The 23,621-nt window shown below is 29.8% G+C and overlaps 1 protein-coding gene across 1 annotated transcript; it reads right to left on the bottom strand.

Moving 5' to 3' along the window:
- Positions 1-20,115: 20,115 nt before the first annotated feature.
- Positions 20,116-22,751, bottom strand: LOC119610235 (signal recognition particle 54 kDa protein). The gene is given in 3 exon segments (XM_037965370.1): positions 20,116-21,122; positions 21,602-22,180; positions 22,182-22,751. Coding segments are annotated over 3 exon segments (1,524 nt in total). The 5' UTR covers positions 22,521-22,751; the 3' UTR covers positions 20,116-20,516.
- Between the last annotated feature and the right edge of the window lie 870 nt (positions 22,752-23,621).

Genomic DNA, 23,621 nt, shown 5'->3' with positions numbered 1-23,621 from the left:
AGTGTCAGAAAGAAGCACATTTTTTAAACGTCTGAATATTTCGAACACCGACTAAGCGAAATTAAGTATTCTTTGATATGGAGCGCTTTTTCAGGCCATGGACTTCATGTCACTATGTTTATGGACATTGTGTCACTTGAAAAGCGTCAGAAAGAGTCACTCTCTTTTAAACTCCGGGGTATTTCGAACGCCGACTAAGCGAAATTAAGTATTCTTTGATATGGAGTCGTTTTTAAAGCCATGGACTTCATGTCACTATGTTCATGGACATTGTGACACTTTCAAAAAGTGTCAGAAAGAGTCATGCACTTTTAAAATCCGGGGTATTTCGAACATCGACTAAGCGAAATAAAGTATTTTCTTGATATGGTGTCGTTATTAATGTCATGTATTCATGTCAATATGTTTATGGACAATGTGACACTTTTAAAAAGTGTCAGAAAAAGGCAGTCTTTTTAAACTGCGAGGTATTTTCAACACCGATTAAGCGAAATTAAGTATTTTTTTGATATGGGGCACTTTTTCAAGCCATGGACTTTATGTCACTATGTTCATGTTTTGAAAAGTGTCAGAATGAGGCACTCTTTTTAAACTTCTGGGTTATTTTCAACACCGACTAGGCGAAATTAAGTATTTTTTTGATATGGGACACTTTTTCACGCCATAGACTTTATGTCACTATGTTCATGGACAATGTGACACTTTTAAAATGTGTCAGAAAGAGGCAGTTTTTTTAAACGTCTGAGTTTTTCGAACATCGACTAAGCAAAATAAAGTATTTCCTTGATATGCAGTCGTTTTTAAAGCCATGGACTTCATGTCACTATGTTCATGGACATTGTGACACTTTTGAAAAGTGTCAGAAAGAGTCACTCACTTTTAAACTTCTGGGTATTTTGAACATCGACTAAGCGAAATAAAGTATTTCCCTGATATGGAGTCGTTTTTAAAGCCATGGACTTCATGCCACTAGTATTCATAGACATTGTGACACTTTTGAAAAGTGTGACACTTTTTGAAAAGTGTCAGAAAGAGGCACTTACTTTTAAACTCCCACAAAATTAAGTATTTTCTTGATATGGGACGCTTTTTCTAACCATGTCACTATTTTTATGGTCATTATGACACTTTTTTGGTGTGACCAAGGACATAATAGCGTAATGTTCCTGGACATTATGACACGCCACCGATTTATCCCTATAAAAAACTCTTAACTATTATTGTATTGTTATAGTAGGGAAATAAAGCCAAGCCTTTTAAGAATAATTTATATATATATTTTTTATAATTTCACATAAAATAATTGAATTTTGCAAAAAAAAAATTGCAACAAAAATTAGACACACATTAACATTTTGTATGATTTCTTATTACAAAATGAAACTCAAAACAATGAAAACACAAATTTAATCATGAAACATATTGAAAACCATGCAATAAAATCAAGGGAAATTAAATAAGTCAACAGTTAGAAAAAAAAATAATATTTAAAAAAAATAGTAGATTTTTTATTAAAAACAAACAAACAACAAAAAACATATATATAGAGTTTAGAAGAAGTTTAGACATTAACAAAAAAAAGAAAAACCATAAAGAGCAAAGAAAATGTAGTATATTTAGAGAAATGTTTTTTGAAATGATGTAATAGTTTTTGTATGTATGAAATTAGGAAAGCATACGATACACTTGCAGAAAGAAAAATGCTTAGCAAGGACAAGAACCGAAAATAAAGTAATATTATAGAAAAGAAAGTTATTTTAAGGAAAAAAAAAAGAATTTTTGTGTTAAATGAAGTTTAAAGTAAACAGAAAATTAGTTTTAAAAAAAATGGTTAAGGAAATTAAGGTTTTGTTTTAAATATGTTTTTTTTATAAATAATTTAATAATTAATTTTATATTAGTTTTAGTAAAACAAATCTAGTTTAACAGCATTTTCATAAAAAAAAGTTTATAAAAGTTTAAAAGAATTGTTTTAAAAAAAACTTATTTTTCCCAAAAAAAAAAAAAAAATTATTAACTAAAAACAAGACTAGTTTTTTTATACAACAAAAACCACAAAGCAAAACTTAAAGTAGAAAAAAATGCTAAATTAAAGAAAAAATCCTTAAAGAAAAAAAACTATATTTGAGAATTCTATATTTTCATGATTAAAATGTAACTTAAAAAAAAAGAAAACCCCCTTTTTTTAATTAAACTTTTTTGAAGTGTGTTAAAATTTAAAATAAAATTGATAAAAGAAAAAAAACCCAACCATTAACATTTAGTAGAAAACATTTAATTTTTAATTGACAAAACAAAAAAAAAAACTAAGCTAAACGACGAAGATTTATATATTTAAGAGGACAAAATAAAATTGTAGTTTTATATGAAAAATAAAAAAAAAAAAACAATTTAGTTTTTAAGTAAAATTAAAAAAAAACTTTTTTACTGGATTTTTTAGTCAAGCTAAACATTAATAACAATTTAAAAAAAACTTTATACTTAAGAGGAAAACTGTTTTTTTTTTCAAAATAAATTTAAAGAATTTTTTGACTATAAAATCCAGAAAAACCCTTTAAATGTTAAGCATACGTTTTATAGTAATATTTTTTATTTAAAAACAAAATAAATTTTATTATAAGTTTTAGTTTTTTTTTATTTTTAATAATTGTTAATTTTTAAAATTGTATTTGTGTTTAATTTTTATTTAAAATAGTTGTTCTTAAAAACAAAAACTACATTCCTAATTGAAATTATAGAAAAAAAATTAAAAGAAAATAATTAAATTGAAAGTTATTGAATAGAAAAAAATTAAGCAGCTTTTCTTAAGAGTAAAAAATTTTTATTTAATTTTTGCACAATATCATTGGTTATGCTATGTTCACACCTAACACTTATTTGATGAAAATTACCTGAAACGTTAGAAATCTTGATTATCTTAAAATATTTGTTTGTCCACATTTATTTACACAAACATAATACGTATGTATCTTGGTAAACGTCACTCAAAAACGTTTTTATTGTATGTTGATAGGTGTGAACGTAGCATTTAAAGTTACTGCTATTGAAAGTACTTTCTCAAGAAACTAAACGTTAACAATTAGAAAACTTTTTTCTAGATAGGTTTAGTAAATTATAAGTTTTCTACTCTACCAGTCTAAGGTTCGATTCCCGATTCTGAGACTCTGTTTTCCATCACTCTATTCGGTAATGGTTATTCCGTATCTTGATTCGAATAAAAAAGTTTTCAAAACATTTTTGTTTTCGAACTGAATTACAGAGTAAGCCTCCCAGATACTTTTCAAGAATTTGTTCTTAATTAACTAGTTCTCGAATGGATGCAATCAGAATCATTAAGAAAGCTTGCACAGCAACCATAAAGCTCTCATACATCTGAAATCGCTACAAAATAAGAATTAGTTTGAAACGTGTTCCTAAGTTGAATTAATGCCCCTAATGATTTCCCTAGAACTAGTTCCAAAAATTTGAATTTCGAGCAAAATAAATCGATTTATGAACTGTTCTATAGAACGAATGTTGACTAAATAATGTTGCTACAGAACCAGTTCAGAAGGTAACATTTTCGATGAATGAATGCTTAAAGTTTCCAAAGATCTAGTTCAGAGGATTATAAGATGATAATTTCGAAGAAAATTTCTTGACCAAAGAACTGGTTCCAGAACTTTTCTACAGAAGGAATGTAGACTTCCACAGAACCAGTTACGAAATTGATAATTCAACGCTAAACTACATCACTTATTAATATCTCTAAGACGTAGAATTCCTAAGAAGTAGAATTTATTCCTTAAAGTTTCCGAAGAACTAGTTCAGATGATGATAATTACGAAGAAAATTTTTCGATTAAAGAACTAATTCTAGAACTGTTCTATAGAAGCTATGTAGACTAAATAATACCACTACAGAACCAGTTACGAATGGAACAATTTCGAACAAAATTCATTATTAGATTTCACTAGAAATCTTGTAACGAAGATGTAGTTCAGAGGTTCAGTTCTAAGAAGTAGAATTCCTAAGAAGTACAATTCATTCCTTAAAGTTTCCGAAGAACCAGTTTAGATTTCGAAGAAAATTTATCGATTAAAGAACTAATTCTAGAACTGTTCTATAGAACGCATGTAGACTAAATAATGCTACTACAGAACCAGTTACGAATGGAACAATTTCGAGCAAATGCCAAACTACAGCTCGTATTAAAATTTCACTAGAAATCTTATAACGGAAATGTAGTTCAGAGGATGATAATTTCGAAGAAAATTCATCGATTAAAGAACTAAGTCTAGAACTATTCTATACGACGAATATAGACTAAATAACGCTTCTATAAAACCCGTTCCGATGGTGATAATTTCAAGCAAAATTCAATAGTTTTAACGTCAAACTACATCGCGTATTTCTCACTTGAAATACTGTTCGTAAGGTGTTAAATTCGTTCCTTAAAGTTTCCGAAGAACTAGTTCAGATGATATTAATTTCGAAGAATCATCGACTAAAATGATTCTAGAAATGTTCTATAGAACTACAACTATACAACTATATCACATTGAATTCATTTCTTTAAGTTTTCGAAGAACTAGTTCGGAAGATGATAATCGCGAACCTGATTCATCGATTAAAGAACTGATTCTAGAACTGTTCTATAGAATGAATATAAGTAACGCTTTCACAGAACCAGTTCTGAAGGTGAGAATTTCGAGCAAACTTCATTAGTCTTAAAGCCAAACTACATCACTATTGTTCCTAGAAAGTTGAATTCAATCCTTTCCGAAGAACTAGTTCAATTTTCGTATTAAATTCATCGATTAAAGAAATAGATCTAGAACCATTTTATAGAACGAATTAAGACTCTAAACGGTTTTACTGAACCCATTCCGAATGTGACAATTTCAAGCAAAAAATATTAGTTGCAACGCCAAACTACTATTGTGAATTCACGGAAAATTCGAATTTTATTAAATAGGTGAAATAAAGAAAGGAATGTGAAAGTGAATGAAATCACATAAAGGAACCTTTGTCAATGGAATTTTATAAATAATTCCCAAGTGTTACGAAAAACTCCCAACTATTGTGAATGAATAGTTCAACTTGGGGGGTTAAAACCAAAAGATTAAGGGAACTGATGTGTTCGTCATTCATTGAATTAGGTGAAATTAAAAAGCGAATAAGGTGAATAAAATCACATATTACGAATACAATTGCTTACTTTTTTCGTAAAGGAAACCTTTGGCAATAGAACTTTGTAAATAATTCCCATGTGTTACGAAAAACTACCAACTATTGTGAATGAATGGTTCACCTAGAGCAAATGTTATTTGGGTTAAAACCAAAAGATTAAGGGAACTGATCTGTACGTCATTTATTTAAATTATTAAAAGGGTGAAATAGAATAGGAAATGCAATGAAATGCAATCAATGGAATTTTATGAACAATTCCCAATTGTTACGAAAAACTACCAACTATTGTGAATGAATAGCATTTTCCCTTAAAAGTGGCTGGATTCTAGAAATTTGATTTAGTTTATAACTTTGAACAAAGACATTCTGATTAGAATTATGATACTAGTATGATCGGATACCGGACTGGACCAAAACAAACTTTAAAGCATTGTAAATTAAAATTAACCGATTTAACTCAAACTAATAACATAACAAAGATATATTGTTTGGGTTTACCGGATCGGATGGAAAGACCAAAACAATTAAACTTTATAGCAGATGTATCACGAATTAAAATTAATACTATTAACCTCGAGTGTCTCCATTGGGCCATATTTAGGACTTGAAAATAGCAGTAACTTCTATACAAATTTCATTTCATAAAGAGTGTCTGTCTGTCTTCCAATGATTTTATAACTATTTCTCTAAGCTGTTTAAATAACTCCCATAGTTAACCTCTGACCTTTTTCTATAACATTTTACTAGAATTTTGTTCACTATTTTAACAAGATAAAATTAACTTAAAACCAATTTTTTGTTAACAGAAAAATTTAAAAATATTTAACTAAATATAAATTTGTTTTTCTAAGTTTCTTTTTTTTAATTTTTAATAAGAGAAAACTATATATTTAAAAAAGAAGAAAAATATATAAAAAACAAAAGAAAGCCAAATGTCTTCCTAATTTTGACGTTCTTTAAAAAAACATAAATATTTAACAAAATAAAAATATATAAAATTATACATCTTTTTATATAGTTTTTAAGCTTAAAAACAAAAATATATATTTAACAAAAACTATTAAAACAAAATAATTAATGAAATAAAAAAAAAAAACAAAAATCTAATAAATAAAAATAACACAAAACTAGACTGATTATAAAAACAAACAAAAAAATTTGTATAAATAATTATACATTAATTATACAAAGAAAAAAAGCTTAAACAAAACTATAAAAAAACATAAATTTACATTAACAAAAAAATTATTAAATTTCAAAAAAAAGCTGCATAAAATGCACATTCCAAAAATGAACCATCATACTCGTAGACAACAACAAAAAATAAATTTCAAATTTATTAATTAATTAAATAATTAATTAATAAAAAAAACTCTCCCACTTGAAAACAAAAGTAAACACAATAATTTTAAAACTAAAATTCTACATGAAATCCTTAAACAAAAGTAACAAAAAATTATAAAAAAAAAAAATTAAACACAAATACAATTTAAAAAAAAAAAAATATTTATTTTTAAAATATATATTTTTTTTAATAATTTTTATTATTATTTGTGCAATTTTTATTTTTGTTTTTTTTTATTAATTTTTTTTATTTATTAAGTTTGCTTAGCAATAAAATTTTATTAATTATTATTTTAAAATTTAAATGTAATGTGAAGCAGAAAAAGGAAATAATTAAAATTAAGTAAAACATTTAAAAATAAAAAAATAATTTAGTTTTTAAGAAATGTTAAGTGAAAAAATAAAAAGAAAACAAAAACAAATAAGTTTAAAAAAATTTAAATTTAGTGAAAAAAACTGTAGTTTTTAAGTAAAAAACACAATATTTTTGTTAGTTTTAAGTAAAAATCCTTAAGAAGAACAAAAAAAAAATAAAGTCAAGCAGTAAATAAAACTTAAAAATAAATAAAATTTATAGCAGCCTGTGTTTGAAACTAAATTTAATTTAAATATTTAAAACAAAAACTCCTTAAAAATTAAAAAAAATAAAAAACAAAACAAAATATTATTTGGTAATTAAAAGTATTAAAGCTGCTAAATTTAAAAACCGTAACCCCTTTAAAGTAAAAAAACAAAATCAAAGTAATTTAATTATAATTCACTTTTAAGTGAGACTTAGTTTTTAAGTAAATTAAAAAAAAAATACCGAAAAAAAATTAATTTGTTTTAATTTATTTATAAGACTTTTTGTAGTAAAAGAAGAAAAAAAAACAAGAATTATAAATTTTGCTGTAATTTTAAGTAGTTAATTTATTACTATACTTTTAATTAATTAAAAAATAATTTATTTAAAAAAAGTTTTTTTGTAAAAAAAAAATGCAACATTATTTTTTTTTTAGTTTTTGTTGTGTTTTATTATAAGGATTTTTTTAAACAATTAAGTTGAATTTTTTTTAAACAAAAAAATGTTAAATATTAAAGTTAATTAGAATGTGTTTTTTTTTTTAATTTTTTTTGTTAGAGTAATAAATTTATTTTAATTATTTTTGTTTAAGTTTTGTTTTCTTTTTTTTTTAATTTTAATAAAATAAATGTTTTCAACAAAAGAAGAAATGTTATTTAGTTTAAACGGGCGTATATCGTAATTGTTGACGTTATTATAAAAATATTGTTAACAACAATAACACAGGTCAACAAAATTTAAAAAAAAAAAATTGACGAAACTCAGAGACCAAGGTACACATTTCTAATCTGGCCTCTGAATTTATCCAACACATCAGGTTTTCCAGAAATCGTGTCATGAAGTTTGTAAAAAACACTGTTTTTTCGTCATATGTGAGACTCTATAACAGCGCGAAGATATCTTTATTTATAAAATATGTTATGTCATCTGAAAGTCCCATATGTCGACTTCAAAATAAAAGTATTAACACTATTATATCTTATATCTTTTCTGCGAGATATCTTAATTTTACAACAATAACATATTAATATTTTTTCCTCAAGATATCTTAACTTTACAACAATAACACAATAACATACAACAAAATGGGTAAAATGTCGAAAACCAGATACCAAAGTGTACTTTTCTAAACGATTGAGCTAAATCCAAATCTGGCCATTGAATCTATCCATCTATCATATTAAGTTTTCCAGATGTCGTGTCATAAAAATTTAAAAAAAAACACTGTTTTTTCGTCATATGCGAGACTCTATACTAGCGCGAAGATATCTTTATATATAAAATCTGTTAGATCATCTGAAAGTACAATCTGTCGACTTCAAAAAAAAGGTATAGCCACTGTTATGTCTTCTTCTTTTTTCTTCAAGATATCTTAACTTAAAAGCGCTGCTCAATCCCTTAGAAATGTTTACTTTGGTGTCGATAATTACTTCTCTCGATTTATATCGAGCTTTCTCAGGGATCGCCCTATACGAGTTGTTATAGATGGGTTCTCATCAAATTAGTTCAACATAAATTCAGAGGTACCACAAGGCTTCGTTCTTTCTCCAACTCTACTTCTTATCTGTCTAAATGACTTTCTATATCAAACTTCCAACTATATCTACTCTTTTGCAGATGATAGCAACTTTTCTTTCTTCTCTTATTCATTTAATTAAAGGCCCAGCGCATTGGAGATTGCCAAATGTGGCAAATCATAAATCCAACTATATCTACTCTTTTGCAGATGATAGCAACTTTTCTTTCTTCTATTATTCATTGAATTAAAGGCCCAGCCCCTTGGAGATTGTGCCATGTCCAAGTTCTAGTGGTAATCTCCGAATGAGGTTGTGCCATTAGAATCGATTTCAACTATACGACATATAATGGATTTCGCTATTCTATCGATACTACAATGGACGGTAGAAGACATACTTCACTATTTTGACCTCCTTACAATCTGCACGACTTATATCCGACCGACCTAAAAAGAGGATGAAGGTACTTATAGGTTACAGTAGAGTATCCAACTCGATTGATTCACTAGAGCAACGTCGCAAAGTAGGGTGAGTTTCATTATTCTATCGATGCTACAGTGCAATGTGTTCTTCCGAAATAAGGTAACTTGTTTTAGAGACCCGCATATTCGTACGCCGTAAGTGTCTCAGTTTTTTTAAACGGTGTAAGACATGCTTCACTCTTTTGACCTCCTTACTATCTACACTATTATTCTATCGATGCTACAGTGGAATGTGTTCTTCCGAAATAAAGTAATTTATTTTAGAGTCCCGTCAAAAGTGTCTTCACTTTTCTGACCTCCTTACTGTCTACACCACTTATATCTGACCTAAAATGGAATACAACTCTCATATATGGGCCGGTGCTTCAAAGAGGGCGAAAGTACTTATCGGTGATTGTAGGTTATCCAACTATATTGATTCACCGGAGCACCGTCGCAATGTGTGGTGGGTTTTGCTATTCTATCGACACTACAATGGAATGTGTTCTTCCGAAATGAAGGAACTTGTTCAAAAAAGCCGCACATTCGTATGTCGAAAGTGTAACATTTTTCTTAAACAGTGCAAGACATACTTCGCTCTTCTGGCCTCTTTACCATATACACCACCTATATACGACTTAAAACGGAACACAACTTTCATGGATGGGCCGGTGCTACAAGAAGGGCGAAGGTACTTATCGGTGACAGTAAGTTATCCAACACTATTTATTCACCGTCTCAATTTTGGGTGGGTTTCACTGTTCTATCGATACACCAATAGAATGGGTTCTTCCAAAATAAGGGAACTAGTTCACGTAACCCGTATCGTACGATGAAAGTGTCTCAGTTTTCTTAAACGGTGCAAGTCATACTTCACTCTTCTGACCTCCTTACACCACTTATATCCGTTTCAAGGAGGGCGAAGGTACTTATCGCTGACAGTAGGTTATACAACTCTATTGTGTCACAGGACTAGCTTAGCAATGTGGGTGGGGTAAGTTTCACTATTCAATCGATACACCAATGAAATGTGATCTTTAGAAATTAGGAAACTTGTTCCTGTGGATCACACAATGCACTACAGAGAGAATTCGTTCTTTAGTCATACTATACGTATGTGAAATAAAAATCGTACTGTACTACAACTTGTTAATGGAGCACAGAGTAAGCAGATAGATTAATAAACACAGAAAATAACTTTAGAGCAGGATTTAGTAAGTACTTCCTGTTTGCTCCAATATTACTTTTCCTGGAAAACTCGAAATTGAGTAAACGACGCTTTTTAGTGCTTTTTACACCCCGACAATGAAGGAAAATTGATTGATATTACTTGCAGTATATATCTTACACCATTCAACCGAGCAACTTCACACTTATCCGAAACATTCATTGAAAAACATCAGACACACTCACTACAGTTATACGGATGGGTGAGGCCCACACTTAACACCAACCCCTCAACATTCAATCCAGCAACTTCTTATGTATCCGACACATCCGTCACACTCACTCTAGGTATACGGATGGGTGAGGCCCGCGTACTCCTACATCCATACCGAATTTTATACTCTAAACACCAACTCATTTCCCTCACTCCTCTGCGGCGTATCTGTTGTCTCGGCAATAGCACGGAACTTACAACCCTCAACATTCAATCCAGCAACTTCTTTATGTATCCGACACATCTGTCACACTCAATCTAGGTATACAGATGGTTGAGGCCCGCTTACCTCTACATCCATCCCGTATTATATTACATTTAATACCAACTCATTTCCCTCAGTCACTCCTCTGCGGCGTATCTGTTGTCTCGGCAATAGCACCGAACTTACAACCCTCACCATTCAACCCAGCAACTTCTCATTTCTCAGACACATCCGTCACACTCACTCTAGGTATGAGGACGGGTGAGGCCTTCGTACCCCTACATCCATACCGTATTATATACACTTAACCCCAACCCCTCAACATTCAACCCAGCAACTTATTATGTATCGAATACGTCCGTCACACTCACTATAGGTATACGGATGGGTGAGTCCCGCGTACCCGTACATCCATCCCGTATTATATACACTTAGCACCAACTCATTTCCCTCAGTCACTCTTCTGCTGTTGTCTCGACAATAGCACCGAACTTACAAACCTCAACATTCATCCCAGCAACTTCTCATGTATCCGACACATCCGTTACACTCACTCTAGGTATGAGGACGGGTGAGGCCTTCGTACCCCTACATCCATTCCCTAATTTATACACTTAACACCATAGTCACTCCACTGCGGGGAGTGACTGTTGTCTCGACCACAACCCCAAACTTTTAACGAATTATAGACAGTTTTGGTTTGAACTACCGCCACCATGTGCACCTCGAAGTGATCTCACCAATAACGGGGGCAAGACAAAGTCCGAAACTCTGCGCTGTGGCTTAACGATTAAAGTGTTACCAGATTATAAGACTCCCTGTTTAGATCCCCAGTTCAAATCATTGCAAGGAAAACCCGAGAATACATTTGCCATAAGCCGTTTATACTTGGTTTCGGCAGACTAGAAGTATTGGTAGCACCTCTTTTCCCCCCAAAATGCAATAACACCAAGATAGAGAAGATCATCAAGGTAACATGCAACGGGGGCCGCGTTCATCAATATGCTAAAACTTTGTTTATACTTGTTGAAAACCCCGATTTTAAAATTAAAGAATTTTTCCAAAAAGCGTCAAATGGAGCTAGAGATTTTACAAATGTTTCTGTTAGAACACCAGAATTGAACTAGTCCATACAAATTCAAATTGACTATAAGCGGGCATTAACAATGTCCTCATTTGGAGATATCGACCATTCTGTGGTCTCAAAAAGACACCATTGATGTCTTTATATATCCGCATACATTCGCAACTATTTTGGAATAATAAACGATTGTAAGTAACTATGACTTGTTATTGTCGAAGTTATATTTAGGTCTAAAAGTGATTTTTAGGTCCAAGAAAAAAGTTTTACTAAATAGGTGTTTATTTATGATCATCCAAATATTATAACATTTGCAATATATGCCTGTTTGCTCTTTATTTTATTAATTTTTGTTTTTGCTTAGATAATTCCAAACGCACAAAATTTCAGTAATTTTTAATGGACTCTCAAACGAACCTACAAAATTCTTGAATCGTAAACGATCAGTGCGATCGTCATATATATACATAGGCGACTTTACTTACATACTTCGCTACCCATGGGGAAGCTATTTATAATGTTATTTATTTTTGTTTCCTGAACAAAATTGTTGATCAGAAGAAACTCAAAAACTTGAGTAAAAAACGATCATCACGATCGTAACTTTTTTTAATAAAAATATTTTTAAGATAACGCTTTCGTTTAAGAAACCAAACTTTTAAAAATTTTTAAAGAGTTATTATTTAATTTTTTTCTTTTAATTTTTTTTTTATTATATAATAATTATTTATTTACAGAAAAAAAAAACTATTTAAATTATACAATTTAAAAAATAAAACAAAAGAAAAAACTCCCTTAAGGAAAAACATTTTTTTTAACTTAAGAAATAATGAGGAATAAATATATTTTTTTGAAACTTTTTGAGGAAAAAAAAAACATAAAAATAATAGAAACATAGAAATGTGTTATTTAAGAAAAACAGCTCATTATTAAAGATAAAATAAAAAATAATAATAAAATATTAAGAACAACAACAAACACAATACTTGCTTAAAGTATACAAAAAAAAACGAAGAAAATAATTTAGGAAATATTTAATAAAAAAAAATTAATATTAATATAAAAAAGTAAATAAATTTAAGAAAAAAATAACTGCATTCTCTGCAAAACTCTTAAGCTTAAGAAAAAAAAATAAATAAAAAAAAATCTTGTAAATTTCGCTTGTTGCTCTTTATTAAAATTTTAAGTCTTACTTAAAAAAAAAAAAAAAAAAAACAGAAAAAAAATCTTTGAAAGATTATTTTATATTTTTAATTTTAGCTATTAAAAACCAAACCAAAAAAAAAATAAATAAAAAACAATTTTTTCTAGGAACTATTTTCGATCATTAAATATTTAAAAAAAAAATAAAGAAAAAATTATATATAAAAGTAATAATTTTTTGCATAATAAAAACTCAGCTTTTTTTAAAAAACTTCTTAAAAAAATTTTCCAAAAACAAACTGAATTCTTTAAATTTCTTAAAAAACTCCCAACTCTAAATAAAACTTTATAAAAAAACTATTGAAAAAAAAATGCAAAAAATTATGCTAAAAAATATGCCAAGAAAAACTAAAAAAACTTCTTGAAGAAAAATCTAAAAAAAAAAAATTAAAACAAAGAAAAAACTCAAAACCAATATTAGTTTAGGTAAGATTGCAAAGCTTTTTTGTGCTAATTTTTGCTTAGGTCTTCTAGTTAAAACAAAATAATTCATAAATTAAAAAACAAACAAAAAAACGAAAGAATTAAAAAGAAATACAAAATTTACAGTGTTTAAAAAAAATAGTGTTGAAGAAAATTCAAATTTAAACCAAACAACACTAACCAACAAATTATTTGTCAAACCCAACAGCCAACTAAAGAAAACTTCAAAACCAAAATATTGAAAATAAGTATTGTGAGACAAAAGTTTTTATTAAAACAAAAAAACAAATAGTTCTCAATAATTCAAAACCAAGTTACATTTGTAGTATTGTAAAACTTTAGTCCTTGAAAACAACAACAACAACAGAAATAATAGTTTAAAAAAAAGTCAAAGTATTATATAAAAACAAAACCAAATTAATGACAAAAAATGACAAGAAATGAGAATTATTAACAAAAATGAGAATTTTTTTTCTGAATAAATAAAGAAGAAAACACACTGATTTTCTGAAAGAAAACAAAAACCAGAGTTTTATTTTATGAATAAGGTTTTAAGTAGGTAAGTATTCAGTCAAAAACAAGTAAGAGTTTTCTATATTCGGCTGTACTGTATCCACTTTCAATTTATTTAATTTTTCCCAACTCTAACTTTACTTTAGCAATAGCAAAACAAAACAAACAACAACAAGAGCGCTAAACGAAACATAAAAATCAACAAAAAATACACAAAGCAATAAAGCCAACACACATTCAAACATACGTTTTTCTTCCATTAGGAAATGTTGTTGTTGCTTTTTTTTTCAAAACAAAAATTCCCTTTTTTTTAATGAAATTTTCAGAGATTGTCTCAGATTTTTGCTCATATCTCCGTTATTTATAAACGGATTTTGTTGATTTTATATAGGAAACATCTCGTGAGTATGTGTGACAGAATTATTGAAGATTTGGATTCCGAAGATGTCCGGGTTCTTCAGAAAATTGATTTCAACAGACAGACAGACGGACATGGCTTAATCGACAACGCTATCTATAACCAACCAAAATATATATACTTTATAAAGTCGGAAAATTATATTGTGGAACAAACTTATATATACCCTTCACACGAGGGTGAAGAGTATAACAAGTAAGAGTTCTATATTCGGCTGTGCCTAATCTTATATACCCTACACCATGACGTGCTAAAAAAAAAACAGTCAATACGAATTTTACTGCAAAAAATCAAAAAATACCAGTTGTAAAACGAAAAATTACCCGAATATTCCCCTTTATAGATTCAGGGCGCTGGGTCCAAACTTCCAAAAAGTGGCAAAAATCCTTTCCTACAGATTTGCATTAACTTAGAGCCCTAAAATGCTTAATTTTATGTTTCTTGTTTCAATATTACAAAAAAATTCAAAAGGTACTTTTTGTAGAAGGAAAAAGTACCAAAAAGTCCCTTTTATATGTTCTATTTTACTACGGGCACTACATGCTTAATTGCATGTTTCTTGGTTCAATATTATGGAAAATTCAAAAAGTACCTTTTAAAAAACGAAAAAGTACCAAAAAGTTCCCTTTTATAGGTTCTCACTTAATACGGGCTCTACATGCTCAATTTCATGTTTTTTGGTTCAATATTATAGAATATTCAAAAAGTACCTTTTGAAGAACGAAAAAGTACCACTTACTCCGCGCTCTACATGCTTAATTTCACGTTTCTAGGTTCAATATTATAGAAAATTCGAAAAGTACTGTTTGAAGAACGACAAAGTACCAAAAAGGCCCCTTTTATAGGTTCCCTCTTATTCTGGGTTCTACATGCTTAATTTCATGAAGAACGAAAAAGTGCCGAAAAAGCCCTTTTATAGAAAAATGTGAAGAACGAAAAAGTTCCAAGAAGTCCCTTTTTATAGGTTCTCACTTAATTCGGGCTCTACATGATTAATTTCATGTGTCTAAGTTCAATATTATAGAAAATTCAAAAAATACCTTTTGAAGAACGAAAATTACCAAAAAGTCCCCTTTTATTTGTTCTCACTTTCTCCGGGATCTATGGGCTTAATTTAATGTTTTATGGTTCATTATTACAGAAAATTCACAAAATATCTATTTAAGAACGAAAAGGTACCAAAACATCCAGTTTTATAGGTTCTCACTTAATCCGGATTCAACATGTTTAATTTCATGTAGAATGAAAAGAGTTCCCTTTTATATGATCTCACTCCCTTCGAGCTCTAAAAACATTTTGAAGAACGAAAAAGTATCAAAAATGCCCTTTTATAGAAAATTCAAAAAGTGCCTTCTGAAGAACGAAAAAGTTCCATAAAGACGCCTTTTAAAGGTTCTTACTTAATTCGTACTCTATATGCTTAATTTCAATCTAATAGAAAATTCAAAAAATACCTTCTGAAGAACGAAAAAGTACCAAAAAGTCTCGCCTTTTATAGGTTCCCACTTAATCCGGGTTCTCAATTTCATGTTTCTAGCCAATAACAACACACAGCTTTATTTGCAACGTGTTGTTCTTTCTTTGCTTTTATAAACAAACAAGTAGAAGAACAAAATTTATCGTATGATTGATTATGTGTGTTATTGTTGTTGTTTGTTTGTAATTTCTGTCTCAGCATGCATCAAAAATTTAAATTTTTAACGAAATTTTCAAAGGTTATGTCGGATTTTTGCCTATATCTTAATTATTTATGGACCGATTTTGCTGATTTTAAACAGCGTTCCTCTTCTGATAGAATTATTGAAGATTCGGATCTCGCAGATATATTCAGTCTTCTGAAAATTGATTTCAACATACACACAGACAGAGACAGAGAGACAAACAGACATGGCAAAATCGACATAGCTATCTAAAAGGATCCAGAATATACTATATGGACAATTTCGTGTCAAGTGACCCAACTTTTAAAAACGATATCTTCAGATTTGTATGAAATTTGCTAATATCCTCGCAATTTCGCAAAGAAAATTTGAAGTTTTGTGAGTGCGTTTAGCTCTCAAGTGTGTTAAATTCTCTCAGAACTCTGTGTGAAGAGAATAACAAATTTTGTTTGACAATCCCTTCAGTTTCGAATATATATATACTAGTCGGGCGAGGCCGACCGTATAATACCCTACACCTGTTACAAAAATAACATGTGATTTAGTTTTTGAAGCTAGAACTTGGTTTTGCAGCTTCTTGTCGAGATACGATTATATTAAACATAATTATGAACTTGAAAGCCCTATTTGTCGGGTTCAGTTGTTTGGGGGCTATGTGAAATCATGAACCGATGTTAACCATTTTCAATAGGCTTCGTCTCCCGTACCATAGAAGATCATGTGCCAAATTTCATTGAAAAAATTGCGATCTGTAGTTTGATTACAAGGTTTACAAGCCCTATTCAGGGGTTTAGTTGTATGGGGGCTAGGTGAAATAATGGACCGATGTTAACCATTTTCAATAGGCTTCGTCTCCGATATCATAGAAGATCATGTGCCATCATTGAAATATATTCAAAATTGCGACCTGTAGTTTGATTACAAGGTGTACAAGCCCTATTCAGGGGTTCAGTTGTATGGGGGCTAGGTGAAATAATGCACCGATCTTAACCATTTTCAATAGGCTTCGTCCCTGGGACAATAAAAGATCATGTACCAAATTTCATTGAATTATCTTCAAAATTGCAACCTGTAGTTTGATTACAAGGTTTACATGGACGGACAGACGGACGGACATAGCTAAATCGACTCAGGAAATGATTCTAAGCCGATTGGTATACTTTAAGGTGGGTATAGGACGAATATTATTGTGCGTTACAAACATCAGCACAAACCCAATATACCCTCCCCACTAATGTGGTGTAGGGTATAAATATAAATTTTTGTTCATATCTCCTTTATTTATGAACCGTTTTTAAATAGGAAACTTCTTGAAAGCATGTCTGACAGAATTGTTGAAGATTTGGGTCCAGAAAATAGCGGGGGTCTACAGAGAATTGATTTCAACAAACATACAGACGGACGGACATACAGACAGACAGACAAGCAGAGAGACAGACAGACGGACGGACATAGCTAAATCGACTCATTAAGTGATTCTGAGCCGATTGGTGGTGTAGGACCAATACACTCCCCACTATAATGGTGTAGGGTATAATTAAGTGCCTTATAACAATTTATCAAAGGTTTATAAGACAATTTTTCAAACAAAGCTTGTTTTTGAAAAATCCATAATTTAACTAAAAATGTGCCGTTATAAAATATTCTTCAACAATTTTTCAACTTTTAATAAGAAATAAAACTATTACTATAATTTACGAAAGTTTTATATGTCTGCTCCAAACTCACAGTATGCCTTCAATTATGTTTACAACAAAATCTGCACAACAAATGTATGTATGTACGTACTATGTATGTACAGAATATATTGTACATTTACATAAATACATACATGTATGTATGTATGTATGTATGTATGTATGTTTGCCATTGCTTCCCTTTCATTTTACTAGCTCCCGTTTACCATAAAATTTCTTTATTCAACTCACGAAAATGTACATACAAAGTAGCAAACAGCAGCAACAAACTTTTCATGACATATTTTTTAGCCTACAATTTCGTCTGTTAGCCTGGTATTTTCACTTGTTTGACGGTTTTATGACTGTCTTTCATTGACAGTTTAATGACGGTTTTTATTGTTATTACACTCAAAAAAACACAGTCACATACACATACACACAACTATTACATTTTATAACCGTTAACATTGTAGTATACAATACGAAACGACCCTCTACCATAATAGAAACAATTTCATAATAGTAATTTGAAACCCAGCAAACAGAATTTTAAATTTGTAATGATAGTTTGTATACCCTACACCACCATACTGAGTTAATTAAGACATGTTTGCCCGTCCGTCTGTCCGGCCTGGTTGTGTCCATGTAAACCTTGCGCGCAAGGAACACACAGCAATTTTCAAGATAATTTGATATTTGGACCATACATGCTATTCGGTATAAGGACGAAGCGTATTGGAAATACATACAACCGGACCTTCCAATTTGGGAAATCGCTACAACTATGTTCTATGTAATGCTCAGCCCTCAATTAACCCTACCCGCATGCAAACTCCCCTTTAGAAAATGCATTAAAATTTTATCCGTACCAGAACTAATTTAAAATGAATATTGGGACCACATAAAACCACTATTTATAATTCGTTAATTTCATTTCTAATCTTAATATTTATACAAAAGTTGTTATCAAATCATATGGTTTGCTGGGACAAAATTAAATAATCATAGCCCAAGTACAAAAGCACTAAGTCCACTAATTGAATTTTAAATAAAGTGAAATTCAAAAAGTATTTTACAAAATTAGCTTAAACGCATAAGCATTCCAGCTAGCATTTGGAAGATTGTTGGATGATTAATCAGTAAACTGAGTCATTTTTGAGTGCTTTTGATGACTTAAAAGTGATTGATAAGATGAGCGCTTAAAAAATGATTTGAAAATGATCCCGATATAAAAAATGAGTCAGAACTGATCAGAAGTGGGGCTCATAAAAGACTCGTTCAGAAGATTCGCGGGTAGGGTACCATTATCTCCCAGAAAATGAGCGCATACATTCCTTTTAATCGTTCAAAAGAGTCATAAATGACTCGAATGTGATCAAAACTTTTCAAAAAATGCTAGCTGGGATGCTTTCGAAAATGTAATTTTTAACGAATGAAATGATAGAAAATCGTTCGATCATTTTCGTATAGAAAATTTTTCGATCATTTTCCTATAGAAAATAGTTTGATCATTTTTGTAAACAAAATAGTTTTATCATTTTTGTAACTAAAATTGTTCGATCATTTTCGTATAGAAAGTTATTTGATCACTTTAGTAAAGAAAATAGTTCGATCATTTTCGTATAAGAAAATGTTCGAAAATTTTCGTATAGAAAATTATTCGATCATTTTCGTATAGAAAATTTTTCGATCATTTTCGTATAGAAAATTTTTCGATCATTTTCGTATAGAAAATTTTTCGATAATTTTCGTATAGAAAATTTTTCGATAATTTTCGTATAGAAATTTTTTCGATAATTTTCGTATAGAAAATTTTTCGATAATTTTCGTATAGAAAATTTTTCGATAATTTTCGTATAGAAAATTTTTCGATAATAATTTTCGTATAGAAAATTTTTCAATAATTTTCGTATAGAAAATTTTTCAATAATTTTCGTATAGGAAATTTTTCAATAATTTTCGTATAGAAAATTTTTCAATAATTTTCGTATAGAAAATTTTTCAATAATTTTCGTATAGAAAATTTCTCAATAATTTTCGTATAGAAAATTTCTCAATAATTTTCGTATAGAAAATTTTTCGATAATTTTCGTATAGAAAATTTTTCGATAATTTTCGTATAGAAAATTTTTCGATAATTTTCGTATAGAAAATTTTTCGATAATTTTCGTATAGAAAATTTTTCGATAATTTTCGTATAGAAAACTTTTCGATAATTTTCGTATAGAAAACTTTCGAACATTTTCTATCGAAAATTTGTTAAAAATTTTGGTATAGAAAATTTTCCAATATTTTCGTATAAAAAACTTTTCGAACATTTTCGCATATAACAAGTTTCATACTGAAAATTTGAAATAATTATAAATCTTACTCTTGACGCAATAAATAATCACAAAATTTTGTTTTTTTTTTAATTTTTTTACAAAACGGGTAAGTTTTTTTATTAAAATTATGTTTTATTTGTTATTCATTCAGATGAAACGTGCATATATATTTAATGATTTCTTGTTTATTATTATTATTGGTGTTTGCTATTAAAACTCGTTGCTTAACTTAATGAAATTAGTTTGTAACAAATTCTCGGTTTTAACACACAATAATTTTTCATTTTTAATATTTAAAACTAATGACACACATACACGTTGTCTTCTTATGGGGGTACAAAAAAATGATAATAATAATAAATGTTTATAAGGAAGAAAATTATAAGATGGTCATCAATTCCCTTAACAAAACAAAAGAGAAAATATTGCTAAATAATATAATAACTAAAGGAAGTAAGAAACAAACATTGGTAGAAGAACGAAATCCTTTTTCCCATTTACTGTTAATAACTTCACTTCCCACCAAAGCCCATAAGATTCCCTAAGCCACCAAGACCACCAGCTGCACCCTGTTGTAATTGACGCATCATATTTTGTAGACCACCAACACCACCCATCTGTTGCAACATACGAGGATCAATCATTTTTGCCATCTGTTGATTAAGTTTAGCCATTTGATTGGGATTAACATTTTTCGTCATATCACCCTGTTTGAAAAGACCCTTAACACCACCCATTTTCTTGACAACGGCAGCGAATTTTGTATAGTGTGAAACGAGTTCCTTAACTTCACGTTCTATGACACCAGAGCCTTCGGCAACACGTACAATACGTGTCGGCTGTTTGCTAAACAATTTGGCACCGTCACGATTATCCAATTCACCGTCTGACATACTGTCCATCATGGTCATCATACGTTTAATGCGAGCCATAGACTCTTGTTCACCGCCTTTAGTCATAAAGTCTTGAGAGAAACCGGGTATCATACCCATGATCTGAGAGAAAGGTCCCATTTTCATAATGTTTTGGAATTGTTCGTACATGTCACGTATGGTAAATTGACCGTGTTTGATTTTCTCTAAAAGTTCTTCATTGCCGTCTAATTTTAATTCATTTACCTGAAAAGGAAGAAACAAAGAAATGTAATTTTATTTAATTTTAAAATTATAATAATAATTTTAATAAATTAAGGAATATTTCTAAGAAAATGTTAGACAAACTTTCTAAACGAAAATGTTTGAAGAACTTTTCAAAATTGTTCTAAAAACTCTTCTGTACAAAAATGTTCGAAAAACTTTTCTCTAAGATAATGCTCGAAAGACTTGACTTCAAAAGCTTTTCTATACCCACAAGTTGGAAAAACTTTTTTAACCAAACATTTATAAAAACTTTTCTGTACGAACCTGTTCAAAAGTTTCGTAAACTAGAATATTTAAAACATTTTCTATACGAAAGAATTCAAAAAATTTTCTATTATAAAATGTTCGAAAACTTTTCCATTCGAAAATGTTTGAAAACTTTTCTATTCGAAAATGTTTTATTTTGAAAAAAATATTCCTTAATATCTATTAAAATTTAAAAAATCAACAACACCCACCTTATCAATCAATCCTTCAATATCACCCATGCCCAACAGCTTGCTCACGAAAGGTTTAGTCTTGAACGGCTCCAAATCATCGATGTGTTCACCGGTACCAATGAAAATAATGGGAGAGTTTGTAGCAGCAACAGCTGACAAAGCACCACCACCCTTAGCGTGACCATCCAATTTGGTAATGATTACAGAACCAATGTCTACTTTCTCTTTGAAAGCCTTAGCTTGAGCCTCACAAGCCTGACCGATGGTGGCATCCATAACGAAAATAATATTATCGGGATTAACAGCATTTGCCACCGCCAACATCTCCTCGAAAAGAGACTCTTCTTGCTTGTGACGACCCGAGGTATCGACAATAATCATTTCGAAACCTTCTTTCTTAAACATATCAACACCTTCTTGTGCTATGACAACAGGATCAATTTCGGTGTAACTACCATAGAAGGGTATGCGAGCCTTAGTGGCATTCTGTTTGACTTGATCATAGGCACCAGCACGGAAGGTATCAGCGCACACCAAACAAGATTTCCAATTACGTTTCTGGTAGTGATAGGCCAACTTGGTACATGTTGTTGTTTTAACCCGAACCCTGTAGACCGACAAACATAATTACATTTGGTCTACCCTTAATAGGTTGGTATGGCTTAACTCCAGGATCTACCAACTTAATGAGTTCTTTAAAGACAGCACTCTGTATCATGCGTCTTTTGTTTAGGCCACCGGCCATTTCGTCAAAATCAATAACAGCCTTAACATTTTCACGCAACTGTTTGACCAAACGAATATTTACATCAGCTTCCAAAAGGGCAGCACAAATCTCTTTAAGCATGGAATTTAAGGCCTCTTCATTGATTACGGTGGCTTTGCTTAACGAATGCAAGGCAGTGGTAATTTTTCTACCCAAATCAGCTAAAACCATTTTGTAGCCGTTCTATCACAACAAACACTTCAATTATTGTTTTTAGTTTTTCAAAACTTCTTTTATTTAACTATTGATTTATGTTCACGTGTGTTTTTATTATGTTTTTTTCAACAAAGTTATTTGCAAAATACAAGGAACAAGAAAAAAAAACTTTTACTTTTTTCTTTCTTTCTCAATCAAACAACGTCGTATTTTGACACGTCGATGTGCCAATCAGAGTACAGAGTTAGTCGTTTCTAACACTAGTAACGTCGTCGACATGAGAACTGTCAAAGTGTTGAAAGAAAACATAACATAGAAATTTTACTAAATTTACTAACAATTATAAAATAGATAAGAATTATTTATTTTTATTAGTTAATTAATTTTTTCATTATTATTTTAAGTTTGTTTTCTTTAAATTGTTATAAATAAGAATACAACAAATGTTATCTAAGGTTGTAACGCCGTTGGTTGTTAAGTTTACTAACTATGACCACACTATCGAACATATGTATGTAGTTGAACATGTCTGTTTTAGTCTTGACAACCAATCATTTGAATTGTAAGGTTAGATAACCGTTAAATTTAATTTTGTTTGTTTACAAAGCATCAATCTTTTATTAATATGTTTTAATTATTTTTAAAAGTTTTTCATATACATACTTACATATATAATAAATATCATTAATGTATGTATTATCGTTCCGAAATTTTGGTACTTAATCAAAAACCGTGATCACTGACACTGTTTTAATGTAATTTTAAATTACGTTCAATTAAGGTGAACGTTGATCACTGGACCGCTATTTTTATATGACAATCGGACGTAGATCCTAAATTACCCTCCAATTGAGAAAATAATCAAAATCTGTGATAATTCATATTTAACATCATTAATCGTTTTTATATAAAAAATCTAAAATCGGCCATAGTTCCCTAAATAACGCTCCAATTGAGAAAATAACGAAAATCTGTGATCACTCATATTTTCCTTAAATAAAGCTCCGATTGAGAAAATACTGAAAATCGAGGATCACTCATTCATATAAGAATCGATTTTAGTAGGAAATATGAGTGATCGCAGATTTTCACTATTTCTTATTAGAACGTTATTTA

The sequence above is a fragment of the Lucilia sericata genome, unplaced genomic scaffold, assembly GCF_015586225.1.
Source record: "Lucilia sericata isolate MDLA Ls3-8-SP2 unplaced genomic scaffold, ASM1558622v1 Contig001142F_arrow, whole genome shotgun sequence".
In the NCBI taxonomy this organism is placed as follows: Eukaryota; Metazoa; Arthropoda; class Insecta; order Diptera; family Calliphoridae; genus Lucilia; species Lucilia sericata.
The sequence above is the reverse complement of the archived record's forward strand: the minus strand, read 5'-3'. Positions and strand labels throughout refer to the sequence as shown.